This window comes from Chelonia mydas, chromosome 10 (genome assembly GCF_015237465.2).
Source record: "Chelonia mydas isolate rCheMyd1 chromosome 10, rCheMyd1.pri.v2, whole genome shotgun sequence".
In the NCBI taxonomy this organism is placed as follows: Eukaryota; Metazoa; Chordata; order Testudines; family Cheloniidae; genus Chelonia; species Chelonia mydas.
In genome coordinates this window covers 45,953,161-45,980,613 of record NC_051250.2, presented here as the reverse complement: position 1 = coordinate 45,980,613, position 27,453 = coordinate 45,953,161, and the positions used below count along the sequence as shown (strand labels likewise).

Here is a 27,453-nt window from a genome sequence, read left to right as displayed (position 1 = left end):
GAGTTTAATAACAAAAGCCCAAGGAAACCCCCTTAATATTGTTCTGACATCAATACAGTTGCATGGCAGGAAATGACATCATGGAGGCAGTGATACACTTTCAGAACAAATTCCTTTTATTTATTTAAAGGGGAAAAGTGGATGGAAAACACAAAGGTCTGAGCCAGCAACAGCTGTGGGGCTGCAGGCCTGGGCCCTGCACGATAGTGATGGCTCCCTTCCCAATGATGTCACTTCCTGTCTGGCATCTTGGGAGCCTAACAAGCCTCTGTGGAAAGCTGCTGTGTTTTAAAAATAAGTTTCCAGGCTAGTACCTTATCATGTCCCTGGGGGGGTGTATTATTCATTGACTGGGGACTGTGTGAAGTATCTGACTGCTATGGTTGCAGCTTGGTTTGGTAAGTCTCCATGAATGAAGAGATGCTGGGGTGATGGGTTGGCCATTGGAATAGGCATAAAACTACAACTGCATTTGGCAGTAACAGCCCAGCAAGCTGCAGCTGCTCTATGCCAAGCTGGCACTGCCAGCATTACCTCAGTGTTGTATCGGAAGGGGACTACGGCTTAATAAGGGATTCCCTCTGAAGATTCAGTAACATCAGCGGAATCACAGGAAGATGGGCTCTCCTGGATCCACCTGCAGAAGCTCGTCCCTGCAACCTTCGTTTTTTCACGTTGTAGCCCGGCTCCTCCAGCAGCAGCTCTGAACTCCAGAACTGTAGTTCCAAGTAAAGTGGGGAGGATTATGCACCAGAGGAAAGCATCCAAGGGCAGGTCCAAGGTGAGATGTGCAAGAGTTCGGCACTCCATTTTGAAACAATGAGGTGGGAGAACGGGATGGAATCTTGTTTTTTATGCAGGAAGTTGGGGATAGGGAAAATGGCCTTCCAGCCCTTCTGTGACCTCTTCCCTGCCCATGCTCAGGGCACATGGGTTCCTCCTTCACAGTGACCCCACAGATCAGTGCTCTACACAGTACAGCTAGCTTGGGCTTTCTTACACAGAGATCTAGAAATCAAGGCTGACATTTCATCCATGTGTGGTCCGGCCATTCCCTATGAGTGGACTGGAACAGACTGGAGGTTGTTCTGACTGTAGCACTGATTGTACCACCTATTACGCTGAGCAGAATTCACATAAATGCAGCAGGGGCCACACCCAGCCCAAAGGAGGTGTAATTCTACTGACTTCGTAAGAGCATCAAGCATGGGGTGAGTGGTCATCATAACTACAGTGAAGTCAATGGAGTTGTGCCTGGTTATCCTCAGGCTGGATGTGGGTCAGGGCCTCCAAGACTGTCTTAAATTTGATCACTGGTTACTGTCTTGGTTTGGGGAGAGGGGACAACTAGCTTTGTTGGTGTGCCAGCCTGGAATCCTGAGCAAGCCTGGAACATGTGAAGCTTGCTCCTTCCATCTGTCAATGCTCTTTCCTCTCCTCTCCACGCTCTGACTTCCCTCTGCTCCTTTCCCTGTGCCCATCTCCTGCCCTCCTTTTGATGCTACTGCTGCCAGTGCTCCCTTCCCCTGGGCCAATATCCCAACAGCAGCCAGGAGCTGACAGTGGGGCTCTTTCCCTTTAATTTCAGACATATGCTCTCTATCAAAGATACTTAACAAGGAAAGTCTCTGGCTTTGCTTCGAGTTCCTTGCTGCTCCAAGTCTTGGTGGCCTCGGGGCCATCCAGGGCAGCACAGAGAAGACTCGCACCACGTAGGAGACGAGACTTCTGACACGACTGCAGTTCTTAACCCAGCTGCACAGCCAGCAGGAATCACCCGCTCACACATTGGCACTGACTTCCCCATCCTGCTCCGACTGAGGAGCTCCAATGAGACACCTGTCGACTGGCCGGAGGGAACGTCAAGGGGAGAGACTGAAAGCATTTGGCTGAATTACATGCCACCGTGCGGATTCCATGTGTCCTCGGCGGCACATCTCCTTCCAGTGGAGCAGCCCTGCCTCTGGGACGTGGGGTCCAATCAGCACTCTGCCCAGGGTACAGCTGCGCGTATAGAGACGAGTCTTTGGGGAGGAAGGGGAAAGGCAGCATGAGGCAGGGAGGAGTCAATGGGAGAAGCAGCCAGAAGGCTCGGCAAACAGCCCTTCCCCTGGAAATGCCATCGCATTCCGACAGCCCCTTGTAGACAGCAACAAGTCCCAGCATCTCCTCCGCAAATACCACCTGTGCCAACACCCCCCCATAGTCCCTTCCAAATGCCACCATGTGCCAACCCCCTACAAGTGCCAGCTGCCTTGACAAATCCCTTAACATTCCACTGAGGAGCCAACCTTACCACACCAAAAACACTTCCCTGGGGCACTGAGTGCCTACTGTACCAATCCCCCTGAAAATGCCCCTGAGCATGAACCTGCCCTAACAAACCACCCGGCTCCAACAAACCTCCCTGCATATGTCACCACCCACTTGCCAGCCTGTCCCTGCAAATGCCCCACTATCACCTGCCCGCTCTGGAATTGGTGCCTGCACTGATAAATACCCGCCCCCCTCCTTTATGCCCTGCAGCATGCTAATGCACCATCTGATACACACTGGTCCCCACTCCCGCTCCTGTCCCTCCGACCTGCATGATGGTGAACTCCAGGCACAGCTGCTGCTCCTGGATGTCTCCTTCAGGGATGTTGAAGAGGAAGGGCGTGTTCCACACAGGGTTGTAGCCGGCTATGGACTTGGTCTCCTTCGTGTCCATGACTCGCCCATTGTGGTAAAGGTGAATGACAACGTAGTGGTCTGGGAATGGAATTGGAGAATAAGGAGACTGCCGACAGCGCGGGATCTGCTGTGAACAGACACAGGTTTGTTCTTGGACGCAGTGAGGCTCAGGAGGAGTTAAGTTGGGGCAGCTGAATAGGTGTGTCCCGTCTCCCAGAAGCTCTGTCTCAGACCCTGTGGAGCTATCAGGATAGAATGGAGAGAGCTTTGAAGCACTGGACACTCCCATCAGTGCTGGTCAGAGGGCCCCGGACCTCGGAAGGTCATTTAAACAACAGTAGGCCTCTGAGCCAACTACTCTCTTCACTAGCGGCCTGCAACATTGGCCTGGCTAGAGGATTCACAGCCCTTGGGCTTGGGAAAGTGGGATGCAAAGGAGGGTTAGAACAAAGGGGCAGACAGGACCCGTGCCTGCCAATAAGGGGGTGGGGGAGAGGGAGGGCAGCCGGCTTCAGCAGTGTTACGGAGCATGCTCAGTATAAGCCAAGGAGCAAATGGGGGGGCACATGTCAGCTCATGCCCCCCCGCCCCCCCCCCTCCGCCATGTGTCACCTCTGCAAGGGAAATTGGAAATCCCACAACTGTGATCCCCCCCATTCTGGATCCCTCACTTTAGCCCCCATCTCCCCTGTACCGAAAATATCTTCATTCTAACCATGGTCCCAGGGGTGTCACCATGGGCATGCTCCTCATAGGGTTAAGTGTGTCCTGTACAGGACATTGGGTGAGGGGCTGATAGGGCCTATAGCAGAGATGCCCAGACTCCATGGTCCAACGGGTCTGTAACTGAGAGGGGCATGTGCCATAGCAGATCCTGGGGACTTTTAAATGACACAACTGTATGTTCTACAACAGGAATATTATTACTGGTCCCTCCAAAGTCCTTCCTGCTGCCAAGGCCTATTGAACCTGGTCTGCCCCTCAGCCTTTTAGAGGGGTTCCCTTTGCACCTCCCTACCTGGTGCCCCTGGCATGCGGGTGAGCCGACCCAGATTCTCTGCCTTGCGGACCAGCACCTTGATACGATTGGCCAGAGCCTGGTACTGGAGGAGAATGAAGAGCTGGCCCAGAGACGTGGATTGGGAGCACACAGCGCCATAGCTCATGTCCTGGGTGCTGAGACACTGAAACAACATGGACAGCAGGGGACAATGAAATACCCTCCAATCTCACCTCCTCCCCCCAGCCTCCAGGGCACCTAGCAGCCACTGAGACAGAAACAAAGGTCAGGCCCATCCAGGAGCTTCAGGATGGCAAGTCCTTCACATTCTTACCACAGCCAAAGGATTCCCCACCCGCTTTCCCCTATCACATATGCCCTCCCGCCCAGCTGCTCTCCTTCCAGCTAAGGGGACTTAGCTTCACCTTGAGCTAAAGGAGGAACTCTTTGGACCTGCGGCCCCTACAGGATGCATGATCAGACATGAGCTGGCCTAGTATCCCATCTAGCAGAGGGAAGTGGTGATACACCCAGTCCTCACTTGCCCCGCAAGGGGAATTCCACTGAATGACAGAGAGGTTGTGTAATGAAAAAGTCCTCCCCTTGCATCCGTACGGGTGGACCTTTAAGTCTCTGGGGCCCTGGAGACCTCAGCCAGCACTATCCCCACTGGGTGCTAGTAGTTCAGTGACCCAGTCCTGACCTTTTTGAGTTTGGTTTTGGTGGTTGACAGCTCCCGGGTGTAGCTGGAGGCCACCTCGGGGTTCCAAGTAACCTGAGCACATGGGAACATCACTTCCCCGACGAAGGAGTCCCTGAAGCTGCGAAACTCCTTCATGTAGACAGCAAAGCGCAGGGTGAAGCCCCTCAGCTCCTCCAGGTGGTAGCGGCCGAACTGGAACTGCTCTCGGAACTCGGGGTTGAGGCTCTTCCTGCGCACGGCCGTGCGCTGGGGCTCGATGAACTTGGGGAGCAGGTACACCTTGACGTAAGAGTCCCGGCTGCTCCGAAAGCCCTTGGGCAGGTGGGACACGCTGATCACCGTCACAGTGAGTGTGGCCTCGGGCTGGGAATAGAACAGGATGAAGTGGAGCTGGGGCCGCTGCTTGCGGCCAGCGCTGGAGAGCCTCCCTGGCATGGTGGACGACTGGCGGACGCTGGCTCCCAGAACAGGAAGGGTCAGCAGGCTGCTCTCGTCAGTCTCCCCAGAGATGGTGAACCGGCGCTCCCAGCCTGGCTCTGTCTGGGAGAACAGGCCAAGCTTCTGGGAGAAAGGGATGCTGGGTAAAGAGGCCCTCCCACGCAACATGTTCCGTGGCGGACTGCCAGCCCCAGGAGAACCCTGCGAGTCATTCCCTGCACATTCCAGCACCTCTCCCTCTAGCTCCACGTACTGTTGCTGGATGGGCACGGCGGTGGTCTGGGAAGGCAGAGCAGGCCCCAGCTCCACCAGGGTGTGTGTCGGTGCCTGCTCTTTCCTGTTGCTCTGGTTGTGCCTCTCGCTTCGACGCCAGCACATGGCACAGCTCAGGAGAAGGCAGAAGCACAGAAGAGCCAGCCCCACTCCGAGGAGCACCTGCAAATGCACTGAATGGAGCAGAGAGGAATTACAGCATGAGCATATGAAAGGGGCTGCAGGTAGCAGAGCTCCTGCATGAGCAGAGGCATTTGGCAGAAGGTGCCTGGCCAGTGGGTGGGAAATGTGATTAAGATGTAGCGGTTTGCACCTGTGTTCTACAGCGATGGGCCTATTACAAATGCCATAGCTAGACTGATTGGGCAGATACCTCCCTCAGCTCTTCAGAAATCAGCAGTTCACATCACTACGCCAAGGATGAAGTGAGCAGAATCATCCTTTATAATAATAATACCCAGCTCTTTCCAAAGGAGGTCAGTATCAGGATCACCATTTTACAGATTGGTCAACTGAGGCACAGGGTGGTGAAGAGCCCAAAGTCACCAGCAAGCCAGTGTCAGAGCCAGGTATAATGATCTTAAGATCTATCTCACACACACACACACACACACACCCACACACACACACCCCGGAACAGTCAGAGCCAGCGGTCCAACTCTGTGCTGTTACTAAACCAAACCTGTCAGCCCCTCTCCCATCACCGCACAGGACGTGCCTGGAAAGATTAGTGCGTAATGGTGAGCGATAGAGGAAGGAGCGGGGTCAGAGAGCTGTGCTGGGGGCATCAGCATCTGCAGTGCTCCATTCTCTCCAAGCACCATTCCCGAGCGGAGCTGGACTTATTACATCAAATCATCACATCAGTCGCAAGACTAAAATAAACCCAGCCTCACCCTAAACAAGATAATGGCCATGGAAAAAAACCTCCTCTTATCAGCCCCACAGCCGAGTTGACGCACTGTTTGTGTAAGACACATGATTGACGCCAGTCAAACGTCCAGGGGAAAAAAACCAGAATCCTCTCTTCGGCCTTCTTTCCAAGTCAGTGGGTCTGGGGCTTCGTTGACAGCCGTGGGGTGACCCCACATGTGCTAGAGGAAGGGCAAACAGCCTGGAAGTGGAGGTGCCCTGACGCAGACAGCAGCCAGTTCTGTGTGGTGTGGCACGTGGCACTGCTAACACAGCATGCATGGTAGGATCATGAAGGTAAACTCAGCCTTGACATTGTCCCCTGACTCACAGAGGACTCTCAAGGTTCCCGCAGTGCCCCAGCGATTTCCCTCCTGCACTCACCCCCCCATCGTGCTGTCCATGCCAGCCTAGGAGAGCTACATGTGGCTCCCCTCACTACCCATCCACACTTGTCTTACTGTACGTCACCACATGAGACACCTCCTCCCACCCCCAGTATTTGAGCATGATGGCCCTAACCTCCTCACTATGGCTGCGGGGCCAAGAGTGAAGGAACGTGCTGACATCCTGACCTCAAAGCCTGGCGCGGGAAGCAGGTTGCAGTACCCCTGGCGTGGGAAGCAAGTTGTCGGAGCTGCAGTACCAGCCTGTAGCAGAGCCAGAGCTGATCCACCTTGGATGCCATGGTAGATCTGGATCAATAGGTTCAATAGGTCAACCCGGGTGTCAAAAGTCACCAAGCTTCCAATCCCCTATGTGGAATAAGCAGGACAGGGGACAATCTGCCCTAAATATTTAAAAAACAACAAGGAGACGGTGGCACCTTAAAGACTAACAGATTTATTTGGGCATAAACTTTTAAGGTGCCACTGGGCTCCTGGTTGTTTTTGTGGATACAGACTAACATGGCTACCTCCTGATACTAAATATTTAAGGTAGTTCCCATACTCTTGATCTTCGGATGGAAACTTGGATCTTTAGTCCTTTAGTTCTAGTACATTCTTTGTTTCTTTAACAGCACTAAATGAGACTGAAATTTTGAATCAGAGAACAAAACCGATGTCAGGATGCAAGAATAAGGAGACTGCTGCCCTGCCAGTCTGAGAAGGCCTTGGGGAGGAGACCGAACGTAGTCCATCCAGGCCATTCTCTCATGCCCCTTCCCAGCAATGGACTCAGACTGAGGACTATCTAAGGGGTTTGTGTAGCATCCCAGGGTGCCTAGAGCAAGGCCTATAGTTTCAAACTTGAGTGGCTAAAATCTGATTCAGATAAAAGGCCTGATCTGAAGAAGCGCCGCGTACCCAGAGCCCTTGTAAACTTCAGCGGGAGCTGCAGGTGCACTACACCGCTGAAAAATCAGCCCAGACTTGTATCTAAGAGCCTATGCATGGTTTTAGGAGCCCTACCTTCAGGCTCCCAAATTGGAAAATTTTGGCCTGAGTCCATCAGAGAATCTATTCAGCTCAGTCGACAATGTTCCCTGGGCTCAGTGCCAACAAGCCCCGGTCTAAGTGACAGAGGAGGTGTCAGTCCATGGCGTTCCATCTGCAGCATGACTCAGAGCAGCTGCATTATGGCTGGTTTGCATCTCAGCAGCCTGCAGGAGCGACCGATGACTTTCCCCTCACTACTGGGACGATGGCAGCGGATTAGGGAGTGAGAAGGAAGGGGAAAAACTGGGATTGTGCAAACACCTCTGTCTAGCTCTAGGTCACAAGGAACAAAGGTCCATTCCCCCATACAAACAGATCTACCAGGCTGGAGAGCGACGTGGCAAGAGACAAGATACAAAATCCATTTACCCAGGGAAGGGAGGGGTGGGGGATGGAAAGAGACGAACCTTGCTGATGTTTGTTGAGCAGGACTTGGATGAACAGCCAGAGGAAGAGGATAGCCACCACCCCTTCTATCATTCCTTTGCAGAAGAAGATGGACTGGCAAAGGGTGAGAGCTGGGTGCTCGGGATCCACATACGCCATCCTGTTGGCTGCAGAGAGAGCAGGAGCGGAGCAGGAGCTCCAGCTGGTTGTCGGAGCTGCAGTACCAGCCTGCAGCAGAGCCATCAGGCAGAGAGTAGATCCCAAAGGCTAAGGGAGAAGATCTGTAGACTGGGTTCCCATTCAGGGGAATTGCTTTCCTCCTGCTGAAGATTTCTGCCCTAGTAAAGCGTCCTCAGGGCCTTGGCTGGGAGGAGGACACAGTCCAGCCTGCCTGTGTGCTAAGCAAGAGCCAGAGCAGCATTGTTCACCAGCAGAGCCTATGCTTTGCCAGCTCCTGGTGGGACCCAGCAGGCAGATGGCGTGAAAGCACAGCCCCAATCCCCCAGCAGGCTGCTAGCTATCCAGCAGCCCCCAAGACCACCTGCCAGTGCAGACGTCAGTGGCCCTCTTTAAATAGTTCCAGGGACAGATGCAGAACGCAGGGAGTCATCTCAGTTGCCGTTAATAAGGACTGTGGCTTCTGCTCCAGTCAGTCCAATCCAGAGCCCTCCTCCTTGCCAAGGCCCTGCCACTTCACATCAGCAGCGACAGGCTAGCCAAGCAGAACACAGCTGCTTTTCAGTTGAATTACTGATACAACATGAGCAGCCAGAGGATTGGTGCCCCGTCGTGCTAGGTGCTGCACATACACAGAGCAGGGTGCAGTCCCTGCCCCGGAGACCTTCTGAGCCAATTTAAGACTGGGGGGAGGGGGGGGAGGGAAGGAGCATGCACTGCGTGGAACAGGAAGGACAGTGAGGGCAAGAGACATTGGTATAAGGTCACAGATTAGTTACATTCATGTTTGTACTACATGTAACTTGTTACATACATGTAACTAGTCTATGATTTACTGCTGCTATCTTTGAGTCCCCCATTCCCTCCACTCCCCCACACTCGTCACATCTGTACTTGTTACACTCACGCACCTTTGTTTATTAATGGTATCAGTATTCTGACTGGCCCGGCCATTCCCTGTTGGTAATTTACCAGACTTCACCACCTGGACTCCATCCTCTCTGCTGCTCACTTCGGGAGCCCTGCGGGGTGCAGCCCCTTCCTTTCTTGCTCTAATATTTCTGAGATACTTGCCTGAAAACCCTACCTATTTCTGAGACTTACTGACCCAGCTTTTCCTCTTTCTGTCATCACATGCCCCAAACCCATCCTGAACCTTTTATAGATCTGAGACCGGACCATTGTGATCCTCTAGTCTGACCTCCTAAATAACACAGTTTACAGGACCTTCCGGGATTCATTCCTGTTTGAACCAAAGCAGATCTTTTAGAAAAACATCCAGCCTTGATTGAAAAATTGCCAGCGATGGAGAATCCACCACAGCCCTTAGTACGTTGTTCCAACGGATCGTTACCCTCACTGTTAAAAATGTGCATCTTATTTCCAGTCTGAATTTGTCTAGCTTCATCTTCCAGCCACTAGATTTGTTATGCTTTTGTCTGCTAGATTGAAGAGCCTTTTATCAAAGTTTTGTTCCCCATGTAAGTACTTATAAACTGTGATCAAGTCACCTCTTAACCTTCTCTTGGTTATAGACTGAGCTCCTTGACTGTATCACTATAAGGCAGATTTTCCAATCCTTTAATCATTCTTAAAAAGAAAAGGCGGACTTGTGGCACCTTAGAGACTAACAAATTTATTTGAGCATAAGCTTTTGTGAGCTACCGCTCACTTCAGCGGATGCATGCAGTGGAAAATACAGTAGGGGGATTTTATATACACAGAGAACATGAAACAATAGGTGTTATCATACACACTGTAACAATAGTGATCAGGTAAGGTGAGCTATTACCAGCAGGAGAGGGGGAAAAAAAAAACACAAAAAAACCCTTTTGTAGTGATAATCAAGGTGGGCCATTTCCAGCAGTTGACAAGAACGTGTGAGGAACAGTGGGGGTGGGTGGAGGGAATAAACATGGGGAAATAGTTTTACTTTGTGTAATGACACATCGACTCCCAGTCTTTATTCAAGCCTAATTTAATTGTGTCCAGTTTGCAAATTAATTCCAATTCAGCAGTCTCTCGTTGGAGTCTGTTTCTGAAGTTTTGTTGTTGTAATATTGCCACTTTTAGGTCTGTAATCGAGTGACCAGAGAGATTGAAGTGTCCTCTGACTGGTTTTTGAATGTTATAATTCTTGACGTCTGATTTGTGTCCATTTATTCTTTTACGTAGAGACTGTCCGGTTTGGCTAATGTACATGGCAGAGGGGCACTGCTGGCACATGATGGCATATATCACATTGGTAGATGTGAAGGTGAACGAGCCTCTGATAGTGTGGCTGATGTGATTAGGCCCTATGATGGTGTCCCCTGAATAGATATTTGGACACAGTTGACAACGGGCTTTGTTGCAAGGATAGGTTCCTGGGTTAGTGGTTCTGTTGTGTGATGTGTGGTTGCTGGTGAGTATTTGGGGGGCTGTCTGTAAGCAAGGACTGGCCTGTCTCCCAAGATCTGAGAGAGTGATGGGTCGTCCTTCAGGATAGGTTGTAGATCCTTGATGATGCATTGGAGAGGTTTTAGTTGGGGGCTGAAGGTGACGGCTAGTGGTGTTCTGTTATTTTCTTCTTTGGGCCTGTCCTGTAGTAGGTAACTTCTGGCTACTCTTCTGGCTCTGTCAATCTGTTTCTTCACTTCAGCAGGTGGGTATTGTAGTGGGTAATGTAATTAATCATTTTTGTGGCTCTTCTCTGAAGCCTCCCCAATTTATTAACTCCCTTCTTGAATTGTGGACACCAGAACTGGACAAAGTATTCCAACAGTGGATCTTTCCTAGGGATCTGCATCCCTCTCCCCCCACCCAATATCCCAGACTTAACCCTATGTTATAAATATAAAGGGAAGGTGAACCACTTTTAAATCCCTCCTGGCCAGAGGAAAAAACCCTTTCACCTGTAAAGGGTTAAGAAGCTAAAGATAACTTCGCTGGCACCTGACCAAAATGACCAATGAGGAGATAAGATACTTTCAAAGCTGGAAGGGAGGGGGGAAACAAAGGGTTCTATCTGTGTGTTGTTTTTGCCCGGACCAGAGCAGGAATGCAGGTCAGAACTCCTGTAAAGGGCTAATAAGCAATCTAGTAAGATATGCGTTAGATTATGTTTTGTTTAAATGGCTGATAAAATAAGTTGTGCTGAATAGAATGTATATTCCTGTTTTTGTGTCTTTTTGTAACTTAAGGTTTTGCCTAGAGGGATTCTCTATGTTTTGAATCTGATTACCCTGTAAGGTATTTACCATACTGATTTTACAGAGGTGATTCTTTTACTTTTTCTTCAATTAAAATTCTGCTTTTAAGAACCTGATTGCTTTTTCATTGTTCTTAAGATCCAAGGGTTTGGGTCTGTGTTCACCTATGCAAATTGGTGAGGATTTTTATCAAGCCTTCTCCAGGAAAGGGGGTGTAGGGTTTGGGAGGATTTTGGGGGCAGGGGTGGAAGACGTTTCCAAGCGGGCTCTTTCCCTGTTATATATTTGTTAGACGCTTGGGGTGGCAGCAATAAAGTCCAAGGGCAAAAGGTAAAATAGTTTGTACCTTGGGGAAGTTTTAACCTAAGCTGGTAAGAATAAGCTTAGGGGGGTTTTAATGCAGGTCCCCACATCTGTACCCTAGAGTTCAGAGTGGGGAAGGAACCTTGACACCCTATCTCTTTCTTAACCATGCACACACATTGTTCCCAGATCCCCACAACACTATCCATATCCCTGACCTCAAAAAGATCAACCCAGACCTCCACTGGTTCTGCATTTGCTCTCCCTCCCTACACACATGCCAAAAACCCCGCTGTCTTCACCGTTGAGCCACATTATTTTTGAGCTCAGAGCAGATGGATTCCACCTTATCAAATGTCTTACTGGAACAGTTACACACCTAATCATACCGAAGTTCAGAAGTGTCCAAGACAAGGTTGCATGTGGAATCTTAACTCTGCCCCCTTGGGCGTATGTATTCTTGCAGTAGCATTAAACCATGTGATCGTGCAGTTCTCAACACAATACAGTACAACAGTTTTCACAACACATGCTGTGTCTTGCAAAGTTTTAATTCCTTGCATTATCATAATGGCCCAGCGTACTTTTATCGTTTAATTCTTTTTTACATACATCTTTATGGTCTCTATTCTAACAACTTTGTCAGCACCCATCTGCTGTACATTTTATTTTCAACAATTAATTATGAAGCTAACTTAGCAGTGAATTTAATTACCCTATCTATATTCCAGCAAGATGGCAGTATTATGCTAGCTAGGTACTTACACAGACCCATTACTGATGTAGCTCAGAATATCTGTGCTATGATGTGCTATGGTATTCTGGGTATGTATGATTTTGTGTGTATTCTTCATATATGTGAATTTCATGGACTCCAAGTGGCACACACAGAACACTACACAGCACTACAACATGCTACACTTGTGGATCTAACGTATCAGGAAAAATTAGGTATAACATGTGATCATGTAATTGAAAGGTGGTATCATAGAAGCATGGGCACAAGGGGGCAGAGTTAAGTTACACATGCATTTCCTCAATCATTTCCTGACTTTTAAATCCTTACCTATGCAACTTTAATGTTCTATTAACAACCTTTTTGGGTTTTTTTTAATAGCGTTTCCTAGGTTTTTTCTTCTTGAAAAGAAAATGCACAGGATGCACTCCAGGACTTCAAAGCTGCATTGCAATGCAAATAGCACAGGTAAATTCCATAACCAGGAACCCTGGCTACATGCCCCCTCTGATATATCTCCCACTGCAACTCCCATTGACTTCACTGATGCAGAATCAGGTCCCTTCAGTGCTCTGAATTTGGGTAAGACTCCCGGTAAATGGATTTCTCAAGCGCCACCAAAGCAGAGGCCTCTCTGATTCAGAATAGGGTTGCCAGGTGTCCGGTTTTCTACTGGAACCCCTAGTCGAAAAGGGACCCTGGCGGCTCCAGTCAGCACTGCTGACGGGGCCGTTAAAAGTCCGGTTGGCGGCGCAGCAGGACTGCCTTGGCTGTGCACAGCTCCCTGGAAGCGGCCGGTATATCTAGCCTCTAGGTGCAGGGGCAGCCAGGGAAGCTCCGTGTGCTGCCCCCACCCCAAGTGCTGGCTCCACAGCTCCTATTGGCCGGGAACCACAACCAATGGGAGCTGTGGGGGCAGTGCCTGCGGGCGCAGGCAGCGTGCACCGTACAGTGCCGCCTGGCCATGCCTCCGTCTAGTGGCCGGACATGCCATCTGCTTTAGGAAGCAGCAGGGAGCCTGCCTCAGCCCCCCTGACCGGTAGCTGCCTGAGGCAAGTGCTGCCTGGCCAGAGCCCGCACCCTGAACCCCCTGCCCCAGGTCGGAACCCCCTCCTGCACTCCAAACCCCTCTGCCCAGCCCAGAACCCCCTGCTGCACCCCAAATCCCTCACCCCTGGCCCCACCCCAGAGCCTACACTCCCAGATGGAGTCTACACCCCCTCCCGCACCCCAACTCCCACCCACAGCCCCCTCCTGCACCCTGAACCCCTCATTTCTGGCCCTATCCTGGAGCCCTCACCCCTTCCTGCACCCCCATTCCCTGCCCCAGCCCAGTGAAAGTGAGTGAGGGTAGGGGAGAGCGAGCGACGGAAGGAGGGTGTAGTGAGTGGGGGGCAGGGCCTCAGAGAAGGGGCAGGGCAGGGCCTTGGGGCAGGAGTCGGGGCCAGGGTGTTCGGTTTTGTGCAATTAGAAAGTCGGCAACCCTAATTCAGAGCCCTTCTTCAGCAACTATGAACCTTACGAGTCTGGCTAGAATCCTCCATCAGACCCACTTCTCCCTACCAATTTGTGGCAGATTAGCCATTTCACAGCAAAGCTACTTGTCAGCTGCACATGGACAGAAAACTGAAGTTTTACCCAATGGGACACTGATGCAGAGTGATTAGGTGACTCAGCCAAAGTCACTCAGCGCGTCAGGGACAAGAGCCAGGACTAGGGCTCAGGAGCGCCTGGTTCCCAGGCTCCAGCTATAACCTCAAGATCAAGGGCAGATCATGTACAGAGCTGAAAGCACGCTGAGTGCTGTGTACCTGCTATCTGAAGCAGTGCTAACGCAGTTAAGCAGAGCTGGCAATACCCATAGACCTGCACTGGTTTATTTTTGTTTCACTGAGACTTGACGATAATGCCCTGGATAGCTCACGAAAGCTTATGCTCAAATAAATTTGTTAGTCTCTGAGGTGCCACAAGTCCTCCTGTTCTTTTTGCGAATACAGACTAACACGGCCACTACTCTGAGCCCTGGATACTGATTGACATGCTTTGTTCGTTATTAATTCTTGTTCCACCTGCCCTGATATGGGGAACTGGAACTGCTCCAGTAAATGGGCTGGGAGGTTTGCCTCATTTCCCTGTGATCTCTCAGCTGCCTTATTAGCCATGTCCTCAGCTAAATCACTGTTTTCAAAGCACTGAAGAATCACAGCAGATATGCCTACGTCACCTTCGTCAGAGCAAGATGGGCGGCAGCAGCAATCCACTCATGGCACTACAGCCTCTCATCTCAGGACACCACTAACCTCTGTGAGACAGATACCAAAAGGTCCTGCACTTAAAGCACAGACAAAAGAATTATGCCTCTGACTTTTATCTTGCCCTGGAGGTTGGAACAAATGGCTCCAGAAATCGCAGTCACTGGAAACAAATGCACAATGGGTGCTAACAGATTCCAAGTACTCTGGGCCAGATCCCTAGCTGGTGTAAAGTGGCAGAGGCTGCTGCTGATTTACACTAGCTGAGGATCTGGCCCTCTCGTTCTACAATCCTAAGTCACGGAGCCAAACCCTTCGCAATCAGCCTTGGTCCTTGTTCTTCGTAGTGCCGCTTTCCCATTTTACTCCCTCACAGGTCGCTAGATGGCAGGGAGAGAAAATAAGGGGACCAATATTTGCTTAGGCTACAGAGTTGTAGCTATAATAAACATTTGATATTCTTCACCTGACACTGCCAATATAACTTCCTCGTCTCCTTGCCCAAAGTCAGCTTGGAGGCCCTCCCAGGTTTTACACAGCAGGAAGCACTGGTAGTTAAAGCCATGCAGCGAGTGTCAGGACACAGGGGTTCTATTCCCAGGTCTGCCCCAAATCACTCGGAGAGTTACTTTGTTTCTCTATGCCTCAGTTTCTTCCCCCTGTGGGTAATGTCTGCCTACCTCACGGGGATTTGAAGGGGCTTAATTTTTAATGACGTGATTGAGACCCTCAGATGGAAGGCCATACATGGCAGTATGAAACAGGACCTTTAATAAGGCAGCAACCACCTTTGCCAAATCACGCTGTAGATAACTAGCCAGGGCAGGGGATGGGCCCATCTACACTCTAACTGTGATTCAAGCAGTCATCTTCCAACCCAGACACAACGTGGTTCCTCAGGGTAATAGCTGTGATCCTGAATGATATTAAACCCTTGACCATTCAATTCCTTAGCGTACCTTGAGGGTGCAGTTAAAGTCCTTTCTGTAGCTCAAAATGGAGCCACATTCAATAAATGGCCAAGCCTAGTACCTAGATAGCACTTCATAGAATCACAGAATCATAGAATATCAGGGTTGGAAGGGACCTCAGGAGGTCATCTAGTCCAACCCCCTGCTCAAAGCAGGACCAATCCCCAATTAAATCATCCCAGCCAGGGCTTTGTCAAGCCTGACCTTAAAAACTTCTAAGGAAGGAGATTCTACCACCTCCCTAGGTAACGCATTCCAGTGTTTCACCACCCTCCTAGTGAAAAAGTTTTTCCTAATATCCAACCTAAACCTCCCCCACTGCAACTTGAGACCATTACTCCTTGTCCTGTCCTCTTCTCTTCTAGTCTGTAGATCTCAAAGCATTAGCCCTATTTTACAGATAGAGAAACCAAGGCATTAAATAGAACCCAGGTGTCCGGACTCCCTGCCCGATACTCTGTGCACTGGACAATGCTGGTCACAGCCCTCCAGCAAAGCTGTTCTAATGAGACCCAAAGGCTGGCTTTATACCACACATCACAAGTGAGAAAAAATATCCCTGTCTGCAAATGTCTGGGAATTACACCTGCCTCCTGCCCTGTTAGTAGCAATAGTTTATTCTTCCGCGTAAGGATCTTAACGCACACATAAATGAACTGAGCCTCCCTGAGGTAGAAATTACCCACGAAAAGCGCGCTAGCCAGACACCTTCTTTAAACATGGCTGCTGGCAGGACAAGTCTCTACCTCTGCCTGATTCCCCCCCACAACAATCCCAGCTCTGGGGCATGAGGCTCCAAGCCCTTAGGAATGGGTGCTGGTTTTGTCTTTCTGGGGCACCATCCTGGAGCTGATCTTCCCAAACGCTGCTGGGAGCTCTGGCCTAGATCCTCAGAAGTATTCAGGCTCCTAATTCCCATTGATTTCAGTGGGCATTAGGAGCCTAAATATCTTTGAGGATCTGGGCCTCTCGTCATTCTAGTGCAAAGTGCTAGAAAGCAAAGCATTCCCCTCCCCCACTACTCCTGCCACCCCCTAGAGCTCGCAATGAGCTAAAACGAAGCTGAAAGAGGCTGAGAGCTGAGGGAGCAGCAAGCAGGATTAGAAGAGGTGGCAGAAAGCCCGCTCGTTTAGGAAGGACTTTGGTTGCTGGCATCAGCCCCCACCCAGACATGATCTCTGGGTCCACAGCATGGACGCGATCAGCAAAAGCAGCATTTCCTGAGAGGGGTCGAATTAGATCACACAGATTGTTCATGCTCTTTATTTGCAATGGAGCTGTCAGTATTGGTTATCAGCTATCAGAGTTGGTATGGCAACCCCCATTTTTTCATGTTCTCTGTATATATATATATATATCTATATATATATCATCTTCCTACTGTATTTTCCACTGCATGCATCCGATGAAGTGGGTTTTAGCCCACGACAGCTTATGCCCAAATAAATATGTTAGTCTCTAAGGTGCCACAAGTACTCCTCGTTCTTTTAGTATTGGTCTGTCACTCATCTTGGGCTTGGATTTGAAACACTCTGCTGAGGATTTTGGGGGAGGCTTTAACTGTGAATACTATTGCAGAGAGCTGCAAGCCTAAGTGTGTCACAATGAATGTAGGAATGAACACAAATCTGGGAGTCAGGAACTCCTTCAATCTAGCCATGGCTCTGCCCCAGGCTTGTGACACCTTGGACAATCATGCAAGTTTTGTGCCTCCGTTTCCCCCTCTGTAGAATCAAGATAGCACTTGCCGTATAGAAAGCGCTGCTGAATGATGAAAGGAAAATCAGAAGGAAGGAAACTGCACCACTCATTGCTTAAAAGCACTCCCACTTCCATCTGTACCTGGTCAGGAGATCGCACGCCATCCCATCAGACATACATCTGGCCACCATTATCCATACATTGGTGACTGACACTCACTTCTGGGAAATGTGGCCATGCACTCTTGAAAATACAACACCCAGGGGCCCATCCAGCTAGCGACAGGTCAACTTTGGGGTTCCTCTTTCTGTGCAGACTCCCTTTTGTTGGATACAGAGCCCTTTGTCTTGACAGTCCAAGCCCTCCCTGGGATCAGCTCTTGGAAACTGCCCCTCCATTCGTGGCCACAGACCTCCCACAAAGCAACATTCTAGCAGAGCAACCAGCCCAGAAAAGGTAGGCTTGCGTGTGCACAAGACAGATCTGTCCCAGGAGCTGGACCTAGGCTATGAAACTCACTCCTGCAAGCGGGAAGAGTGACCATGGACTCAATGTCTTTTCACACACACACACACACCCAGCCCCCACCCCGAGTCTCATTTAAAGTGCCCTGAACATGAGGACCGACCTGGTAGGACGCAGGTGGAAAAGTGTCCGATTATTATAGACCTCATTGGCCAATGCGAGAGAAGCTGCGGAGGAGAAAGGATGGCAATGAACTAGTTAATTCAAGATGGGACTGGCACTCAAATGACTCCATCTGGCATAAGCTTTCCACCGATTTGTTTTGGTCATGTAGGGTATAATAATGACATCATCACGATGCTGAATCCCATTGTTTGCTTCTTCACTCAATCCTGGATTAATAGCCCTGGAAACTGAAGTTCTCTAGGTTTATACCAGGCATCAGCTGTGCAAGATTCCCCCACAACGGCCTGTCAACATGCTTCAACCCTGAGAGGGGACATCTAGCACCAGGATCCAGTGAATCTCCCTGATTCTTGGCTGAGATGCCTAACAAGGGAGACAGTGCTAATTGTGGTGCATTTCGAGAAGTGGACACTCCACTGGGCTGATCATCAGATGATGACAGTAAACAGAGCTCTGTATATAATGTGATCACTTGGCCATGCAAATTCCATGCATGCATGGCTGCCTGCCTTTCTAAAGCTGCTACAGAATTTTCCTCCAGAATCCAAGTCTCATTTAAAGAAGAGAGTAACTATGGGTAAAGTTTTGACCTAAGTGATTTTGGAGGCCAAATTCCATTGAAAGACAATGAGAGTTAGGCTCCTAAGTGTCCACATCACCTTTGAAAATGAAACTTCAGCTCCTAACTCACCTAGGAGTTTTAGAACATTTTATATGAAAAAGCCCTCAGAACATAAACGAATGCAGCAAGATCTGCCTGAGTTTGCAGACAGCCTGAAACAAAAGCTCTGAAAAAGGTGTGAGCTGCACCATTCAACTCAGTATCTTGATCATCAATTTTGTAAGGTACCCAAGTCCCCATTTAGTAAACTTAGTTGGGCTGCCTGGGGAAGGCCAGCTGCAGTGGAGCCATCAACTGAGAGAGGCCAGAGAAAGTCCAAACTACAGGAGAAATGGTGGATACAGTAAGTGCGCTAAACACCTTGATCCAAAACCCCACTGAAGTCAATGCAAAGACTCCCACTGACTTTTATAAACTTTGAATTAGGCCCTAAGTGAGGAGCTAAGCAAAGTCTGATTCTGGACAGAGCATTGTTAGAGGCTGAGATTGGTCTAAGACCGATACAGGGGATCTTAATGTTAGGAGGGGGGAAAAAAGCAGCGTCTTATACTGTGGGACTGTGCTGAGTCGGGGTTTTAACATGCAGGCCTTTTCATCTGCACTGAGCTATCTTTAGCTCCTTTGTTATTTGTGAGGAGACCAAGCAGCTTTTGAAGACTGGGTTCCTGCTTGGCTGAACAGTGAATGGCCTGTATTAAGAAGGCGAAGGGGGTGGAGGGGGGATCAGTGATGTGCAAGGTTTTATATTGCAGTGGAGACCACAGAAGTTAATACCCAGGGCTTTCAAGCTCTGGGAATGCGAGTCAGGAGAGCCAGAATATGCGAGGTTGGATTCCCTTGCTGTTTGTGCTGTATATCAGTGCTGATACACTGGAGATAATGGGAAAGGTGCATCAGTGGCATAGGGGTTAGAATCTGCTCCCATTCTAATAGCTTTCCAGCTATACTAAGTAACCACCAAAGCCACCTCTCCTGCCCAACCACAGTATGCTGTGCTGCTAGTGGAGAGATTCTCTATAGGTTGAGTGGACTGAGGGCTAAATTCAGCCCTTGCGTAAGTAAGTACAATTCTTTCCAGGGCTGATTTTGGTCCCCAGGGGATACTAGAGTAAGGCGTTGGCTTCGTGGGGAAATTGACCAGAATAGCTATTGCCAAGTAAACTATTCCAGAATAGTTCTCTGTATAGACAAGGCCTCCGAGCAGTATATGACCTGTCTTCCCAAAGCTACCAAGATGGAGAGGAAGAAGAACTGAATACACCAAGCAGGTCAGGTACAGGATTGTGTACACCACATGTGTAACATTTCACATTGCAACACCCCATGTGCATTGACAGGGCAGAAAGTGGCATCCTGCACTCAGTGCAGTAGAGCAGAGTGTCTGGGAGATGCTTACGTGCATTAAAACTTTACCCAACACTGAATCAAAGAGTTGAGCACAGTGTGTAAAACAAGCCAAGGAAATGGCCAGTTGAACTGCAGAGGGATGTGCCAGATAGCCCAGATTCCACTGAGTTGTTGCTAAAAGATGCAGACGGATGAGTGCAGTGGGATAAGGAAAAAATGAAATGCCCTTTTGCACCTCTACACACTAGGGGATCTGGGGGGGAAGGAGATTAAAAACCACACAGAGTACAGTGCGACCCTGAGAAAGGACTATAAAAACGGTCCCTTTCTACTCAGCAAATCTGCTGTCTTAGAAAATAAGCTCCTGCTCCTTTTTCTTCCCATTAACCCTGCAGAGCCAGGAAGTCTATAAAGAAGGGACCTGGATTCTATCCCGGCTCCTGTATCATCATACATTTGTTAAGCAAGGCCCAGTTGCAGAACTGATGTTGCTAGCGATGCGCGAGCCAGAAAACAACCCAACTCAGATGCAGAGCTTTTATGGCCAGGAGGGACCATTCTGATCATCTGCATAGCACAGGCCAGAGACCCTCGCCCAATCGTTAACGCATTAAGCCCACTACTCAATGTTTAGACTCCCATTTGCAGAAAAACTGTCCCTTTACTGGTAAACAAAGCACTGTTGACTTGAAATTAACAAGAAACACTAAACACAGAAGCCCATGATGCCATTAGAGTCTTCTTTTTCCAGCAGAACCACCCCAAACAAACGAACATTTAAAAGCAGCAGTCAAAGAACTGGTAGGATGTCCCAGATTCCTATGACAGGCCAGGTGGCACAAGGATGAAGTTAGTGATAGACCAAGCTGCCATTGTTGAAGTTCTCAGTGGTTTCTTTAGCTCAGTCTGATCCTGCACCGCCCTTACCATGGATTCCAAGGTGAGGTTTTACCTGACTGAGGAGGCCAGGGCCCCAAACTAGCAGGTTATAACTTGTGTCCACAGACAGAAGGGTTAAAAAATGTTACACTTCAGTCATCCAGCCTGACTTCTTACATCAGAGGTGGGCAAACTACAGCCTGCGGGCCACATCTGCAGGACCCTCCTACCCGGCCCCTGAGCTTCTGGCCCAGGAGACGAGCCCCTGGCCCCTCCCCCGCAGCCTCAGCTCACTGCGCCGCTGGCATAATGCTCTGGGTGGCGGGACTGCAGAGCTGCAGCTGCCTGTCCTGGTGCTCTGGGCAGCGTGGTAAGGGGGCAGGGAGCAGGGGGGTTGGATAGAGGGCAGGGGAGTTTGGGGAGGGTCGTCAGGGGGCGGGGGTGTCGATAGGGGGTGGGGTGGTTAGAGGGCGGGGAACAGGGGGATTGAATGGAGGCAGGGGTTGGGGGGTAGTCAGAAAGGAGATGGGGGTTGGATGGGGCAGTCGGGGCAGCGGTTCCGGGGGCGGTCAGGAGACAGGGAGAAGGGGTGGTTGGATGGGGCAGGGGTCCCGGGGCGGCAGTCAGAAAGGAGAGGGGGGTTGGATGGAGTAGCGGGGGGCAGTCAGGGGCAGGGGTTCTGGGGACGGTCAGAGGGTGGGGAACAGGGGGGTTGAATGGGGGCAGGGGAGCAGTCAGGAAGGAGGGGGGGGTTGGATGGGTTGGCAGGAGGCAGTCAGGGGCAGGGGTTCCGGGGGCGGCCAGGGCAGGGAGGAAGGGGTGGTTGGATGGGGCAGAGGTCCCAGGGGGGCAGTCAGGAATGAGAGGAGGGGTTGGATGGGGTGGCGGGGGGGCAGTCAGGGGTGGGCGTTCCGAGGGCTGTCAGGGGACAGGGAGCAGGGTGGGGGTGGATGGAGCAGGAGTCCTGGGGGGGCCATCAGGGAACGGGGGGGTTGGATGGGGCAGGAATCTTTGGGGGGCTGTCAGGAGGCGAGAAGCAGGGGGAGGGGTTGGATAGGGGGGCAGGGGCCGGGGCACACCTGGCTGTTTGGGGAGGCTCAGCCTCTCCTAACTGACCCTCCGTACAATTTCAGAAATCCGATGTGGCCCTGAGGCCAAAAAGTTTGCCTGCCCCGTCCTACATCATCCCCACCTCTCCCTTATCTCCCGCAAGCTGCTGCTTTAACCCTTTGTCCCACAGCTTGCAGGGTATAGATGAGAGGGCGCCAGACCTGTGTTCTGTTCCCAGCTCTGACACTGACTCGCTTTGTGCCCTCAGAAGAGTCCCTTAGGCTGGGATTTTCAAAGGCGCCTGAGGGAGTTGGGCACCTAATTCTCCTTAGATCCTTTGAAAATCCCAGCTTTAACCCCTCTGTACCTCAATATCCCCATCTGTAAAACAGGGAGACCGAAGTCCAGCCCAGCTCTGTAACGTGCATTGAGTTCTACAGTGGAAAAGCAGCTAAAGACTATTACTAATGGCTCTGTTAAACAACACTGACTTTTGTTCCACCTCCAGCTCCTGACCCTAGCCCTGGCATCTTGAGTTACTGTAACACCCCTTCCTTTCTATTGTAACCTCGAAAGTATTGATTCGGATTAAAAACCTGCCAGACACTAGTTGGCACATTGTCAGTCCTAGAGATGGTAAGATTGCAATCCTGTTCCCCCCGCCACTTTGTCTCCTCTGAAGAGCTAAACCAAGCTGTCCCAGGCCTGTATCCCGTCACCTGTATAGCACTTGTACTGCCCTTTTTTTCTAGGCTCTTTTCTTACACAGCAGGGCCCAGACCACAAAACATCCAAAGGCCTATGTAACGCAGCACTATTGCACCGTATACATTACACACAAACAACAAACTACCTTAGAAAAACAAGACTGAGACTGCAAAGTCAAGCCCTCAAAAATTAGTAAATGCAGAATTAAGGTTGCCTGTGCCTGTACCTGTACCTTAATTCCCCACCCCCCTTGTGCATTATAATAATCTATAATATATATGATCACACGCTTTTTCCCCCAGCCTCCTTCAGTACCCAGAATGGACGGTGCTAATTGAATGAGCAACTTTCCAATATTTTGTTTTATCCTTACTGCACCTGTGTGGCACCAGGCCTTATTTATTGTCCACTATTTATTGCACGCTGCTCTGAAGGCAAAATTATTAATTTCCTCATGGGCTTTTCTGTGGCACTCATTGCTATAGTACCTGAGTGCTTCACACACATCAATTAATTTAGCCTCACAACACCCCTGTGAGGTGAGGGGCGGTTGTTATGGGGAATGCAGGCCCAGAGAAATTAAAGTCAGAAGTTTCCACTAATTTTGGGTGCCCAATTTGAGACACCTATGCCCTGATTTTCAGAGTCCTTAACTTTCTATAGTACTTTATATGTTCACCACACAGTCCCACTGACTTCAGCTGTGGCCAAGAGTGCCCAGCACTTCTGCAAATCAGACCCCGGGGTAGCAAGTCAAGTACCCAGAAAATGAGGAATACACAATGAGTGACCACCACCTGTGAAGTATGGTTTAAATGACTTGCCCAAGAATCACACAGGAACTCTGTGGCAGAGACAGGGACAGAATCCAGTCTCCAAGGCAGCATTCAACTCCCTTAACCATAAGACCATCTTTTCTCTTCCTGCAGCCCCCTGCCTCATTCACTATGCAGAAGTCGGCAGGGGCAACAGACGAGACAGGTTCTTGTAGTCAACAGCCTCCTTCGCTACATAACCCTGATGCATCCCTGAAGCAGGTACCCACCCTGTGCACTAAATGAGGCAGGGGGCCTGTGGAAAAACAGTATATGGTCATGCAATTAAAGACTGCATGATAATGCACATGCACAAGGGGGCTGGATTAAGATTGCACAGACAACCTTAATTTTGGCATTTCCTAACTTGTCAGTGCTTTTCTTTGCAGCCTTAATAGTGTTCTTTTAACAGAGGAAATTACACCCATGCAAAACCCTGCTTTTATAAAAAAACAAAGCAAAACACCGTATTTTTCCCTAGCCTCATCCTTGGAAATGGTGGACCCATTTTCACTGAAATTTCCCACAGAAAATCAGCCAGACACCCAACATGAAAAATTTCAGCCCAAATGGTGAACCTTTAGCAAAATAATAAGCAACTCAAAACAGGGTTTTATAATGGAAAATGTCAGGTATCCTTAATAATATACAGCAGCCCCATCTATAATCTCTGAAGACAACACAGCAGCTTCACATTACAATATCCTAGTTCTTTAATCCTGTCTTCTCAGGGATGCCACTGATTCTGCTTTCTAGATGGCTATCCACACCCCAGCTACAGTTGCCAACAATAAGCGCCTCTTCTAAGATACTAGGACTCCTCTATGTTGGTTAGCTAGGGTTCCAATGGGCTCCTCTCCAAACCCTGCTGCCGCACCAGCACGCTGGCTCCTACTTCGGATCCAAGCACAGGCAATCATCCCTGCTCATATGCAGAGGCTGCGGCCAGCCGAACGCCAGCCCTTTGCACAGGAGGTTGTTCACTCTTGCTTCCCGAGTCCGCCTTACCTGCTTCATCGCTCAGGCTTCTGAGGTGAGCGGTAAGAACTGACGAGTCCTGAGGTGACCCCAGCAGGGCTGACATGGGGAAGTCTGTATGCAGTGTTGTCACCACGTTGGTCCCAGGATATTGGAGAGACAAGTGGGGGGGAGGGGAGGAGGGAGAGGTAATCTCTTTTATTGGACCAGTTTCTGTTGGTGAACGAGACAAAGCTTTCGAAGTTTGAAAGGAACGAAATGAAGCCACCGAAGGACACTCCTGTGCAGGGCAGGGAGGGGGGGAAAGAAGGGAGAGGACTCTGCTTTCAGTCGCTCAAAGCCTGGAGAGGCTGGGATAGCAGAAAGCAGGTGAGTCTGGCAGCAGCGGAGAGCTCTGGCAATCTGCGCTTGTCTGATACGCAGAGGCCAGGAACTGCTCTAGGCTGGCAGAGCTGAGCAAACAGATGGAAAATTCCACCTGTTTACTCCCCTCTGATTCCAGGGGAGGACAGGCTGCTCTGTCCTAAGGGCAGCAGGGGAGATGCAGGGATAGTCTCCAGCACAGGAGAGAGGAAAACTGGCCTGAAGCACTTTGCTGCGGGGTGCTTCAGAGCCCATCTGAACTCTGCCAGGATTCTTGGTGGGAGGGGACAGGAGGGCGAAGCTTGTTGGGATGAAGCCAGGAGAGCCATTCTAGGCTGGGGTAGGGCAGAGCATCCACTGACACCTTGGGCTCCTGCTGAAACGGGTACTGGTGGAACCAGAAGCCCACCTCCCCAACAATCCTCATGCCTTTACTAGTTACCAAGCTGCAAATGCTTCCCCAGCCTCATAAATGGGCAGTCTGAGCCCTTCAGCCATCGGGTGGGTTTACCACAACTGGACTGGAACTCAGGAGAGATCCAGGTTCAAGTCTTGGCTCTGACACAGGTTTCCTGTGTGATCTCAGGCAAGCCACTTACTATCTCTGTGCGACAGTTCCCCAGCTGTAAAATGGAGCGAATGCTTCTTTTCTCCCACAATTTGGTGATACTAGAGACCTTGACAGAGACTCTTGGGTTTGACAGTCACTATGATGGGCCTGGTATCAGAACCTACATAGATAATTTTAGTTCAAGGATGCAGAATTTGAGCTCATTGTGCACCTGCCCTAACACTGGTGGGGGAGGAGTGACCTTTACATAGTATCTTCCATTCACAGATCCCAAAACACTCGACAACCTTCTATTGACAGTCACTTCACGCGCCACTTGGAGCAGCAGACATCGAACGGCAATGCTATGCAACAACTCAGGTCAGAAAGCGAATGCCACTGCCCCAGCCAAATACTCACAGAGCCTCCTTTCTCTTGAAATATATCCATCCTGCCTTAATTAAAAGGGGAGGAAAAGGAGCAGATCTGAGGAAAACGAGGAACAGGTCAGTTGCCTGACACTGCACCATCCGAACCAGGAGATTTAGCTTGGGTGCAGCAAGATGCTGCCCTGTAATGAGACTGTCCTGAAAGACATGAGAGAGGAGTATTATAAGTATGCTTGAAGGGGTGTCTGGTGTGCGCAGGGCACTGCTTCAAGTGGTCAGCAGACTGCCTTGTCTCACATACACACTTCACTATTACTAACAATAAAGCAAGATTTTTTGAGAATTCTTCTGGGCTAAAGAGAGAGAGGTGGATTGGTTGCATTGACATCAGCCAGGGCAAGAAAGAAGGGTCTTCTTGTTCCATTACCATTAAGATGGTCCTATCCAACGGCCAGAGGGCCCCCACATAGTGTAACTCACCTCAGGCCTGACACATTGACCCAAGACGCTGTTGGCATAACATGTACCTCAAAGGTGTCGGGTAAGGGATCATAGGTAAACCAGTGACACGCTGGTCCTGAAAATCATTGCGTGATGTGTGTAGAGTTACAGATGCGTGCTGAAAATATATTCTTAAAATGTGTCTGGGAGGCAGTGTGTAAAGTCAGTCCCCCCTAGACAAGGGAATGTGGATTTATTTACCTGTCTGACTGGCTTCATTGCAGGCAGAGAACAATGAAAGTACGTTTACATCTAAGGTAAACAAAGCCATTAAGCTAAACAATTGGGGAAGAAAACCCTTCAACGATCACATCAGCAGATAAAATCTGCACCCCAGGAAGCCTTCCTGGCTCTTCAGGAAGAGATAACAGACTTGAGTAATATAAGGGGAGCAAAACATTTTAGTTCCCCATGGATGTGGAGACAAAGGGAACAGCCCCTAGTCTGAAGGGCCAGGGATATTGGTAACTTCATGTAAGAAAACTGCTTAGGCAAAGATTGTAACTTGCTAAAATAAAGTGTTAATTACTAGAAAGTGAGTTTTGTTTTGTTTGTAACCAGACCTGCCTCTTTTATTCTTGCTTAGTATCACTTAAATCTCTGTTCTTTGTTAATAAAAAATTTTTTCTTAGTTTTTCTACAAATCTCACTGTTATTATACTGAAGTGTGCATCTCCAGCTGGTGTGTGCACTGTCTTTTTGGAGGCAACAAACTTCATAATGTCTGTGATTGTCCAGTGAATGGAACTGGATATTGCAGGGAAATATCTCTGGGGAACTCAGGAACTGGGGTTCACAGATTGTTACCTGCAAGGCAAGTTTCAGACTGGCAGAGTCTTGACAAGCTGGCAGGCCAGAGAACTGACATATAGCTTAGAAGCAGCAAAGCTCTCGTTCTTGGCTAAGGCAGAGGGATACCACAGTGGCTCACAGTTCTGGGTGTCCTAAGCAGGATGTCACACCACCCTTCTCCTTATTTCCCATATTCAGTAACACTTGTCCAACCAGGAAGCACAGCAGTGCCCATATTTCAACAGCAGGTCGCTGACATTGCATCCATCTAGTGGTAACACATGAGAACTGAAAGCAATTGGAACTTCTGCTAGGCCCAGATGCTCAGAGTCTGGAGGGAGATCCAGGAAAGAGCTACTCAGCTCTTCCCACTAAGTGCAGCAATGGGGTTCACATGGCAGGAAGTGTCTTGGAGCATGCCTGCTCCAAGATGGATTCTGTATCTAAAGTTCCCAAGGAGGGGGAGGGAGCCTGCAGAGTGGTCTAAGAGGGTTGTAACTAGGAGTAATGAAATGAAACTGATCAAGGGGGAACTTGAGCTGGATGGTGGGAAAATATTTCCCAACTCTAATATCTATTTGCCATAGAATAGTATCCCAAAGGGAAATGGAAACCTAGTGCTAGACATTTAAAAGTGGACTAGAAAAAGCAC

The 27,453-nt window shown here is 49.7% G+C and overlaps 1 protein-coding gene across 4 annotated transcripts; it reads right to left on the bottom strand.

Moving 5' to 3' along the window:
- Positions 1 to 1,315: 1,315 nt before the first annotated feature.
- Positions 1,316 to 24,585, bottom strand: LOC119567274 (synaptotagmin-11-like). 4 transcript variants are annotated; one of them, XM_043524193.1, is made up of 6 exons: positions 24,237 to 24,585; positions 23,211 to 23,484; positions 4,377 to 5,260; positions 3,692 to 3,857; positions 2,585 to 2,751; positions 1,316 to 2,024 (listed from the first exon to the last, which is right to left on the bottom strand). In XM_043524193.1, exons 3-6 carry the CDS (start codon positions 5,190 to 5,192, stop codon positions 1,863 to 1,865), a joined length of 1,311 nt encoding a protein of 436 aa, XP_043380128.1. In that variant the 5' UTR covers positions 5,193 to 5,260; positions 23,211 to 23,484; positions 24,237 to 24,585; the 3' UTR covers positions 1,316 to 1,862. The 4 variants fall into 4 exon arrangements, with proteins under 4 accessions (XP_043380128.1, XP_043380127.1, XP_043380126.1 ...); XM_043524192.1 differs by lacking the exon at positions 23,211 to 23,484; XM_043524191.1 differs by lacking the exons at positions 23,211 to 23,484; positions 24,237 to 24,585 and adding an exon at positions 7,846 to 9,376.
- Positions 24,586 to 27,453: the final 2,868 nt, after the last annotated feature.

Bases quoted from the DNA above. Each gene is read 5' to 3' on its own strand.
- LOC119567274 (XM_043524191.1), bottom strand. From the start codon at position 8,068: ATGGCTCTGCTGCAGGCTGGTACTGCAGCTCCGACAACCAGCTGGAGC. The intron at 5,261-7,845 runs GTTCGTCTCTTT...TGCTCCATTCAG, and splicing joins GCTCAACAAACATCAGCAAG to TGCATTTGCAGGTGCTCCTC. The intron at 2,752-3,691 runs GTAGGGAGGTGC...TTCCATTCCCAG, and splicing joins CCGCATGCCAGGGGCACCAG to ACCACTACGTTGTCATTCAC.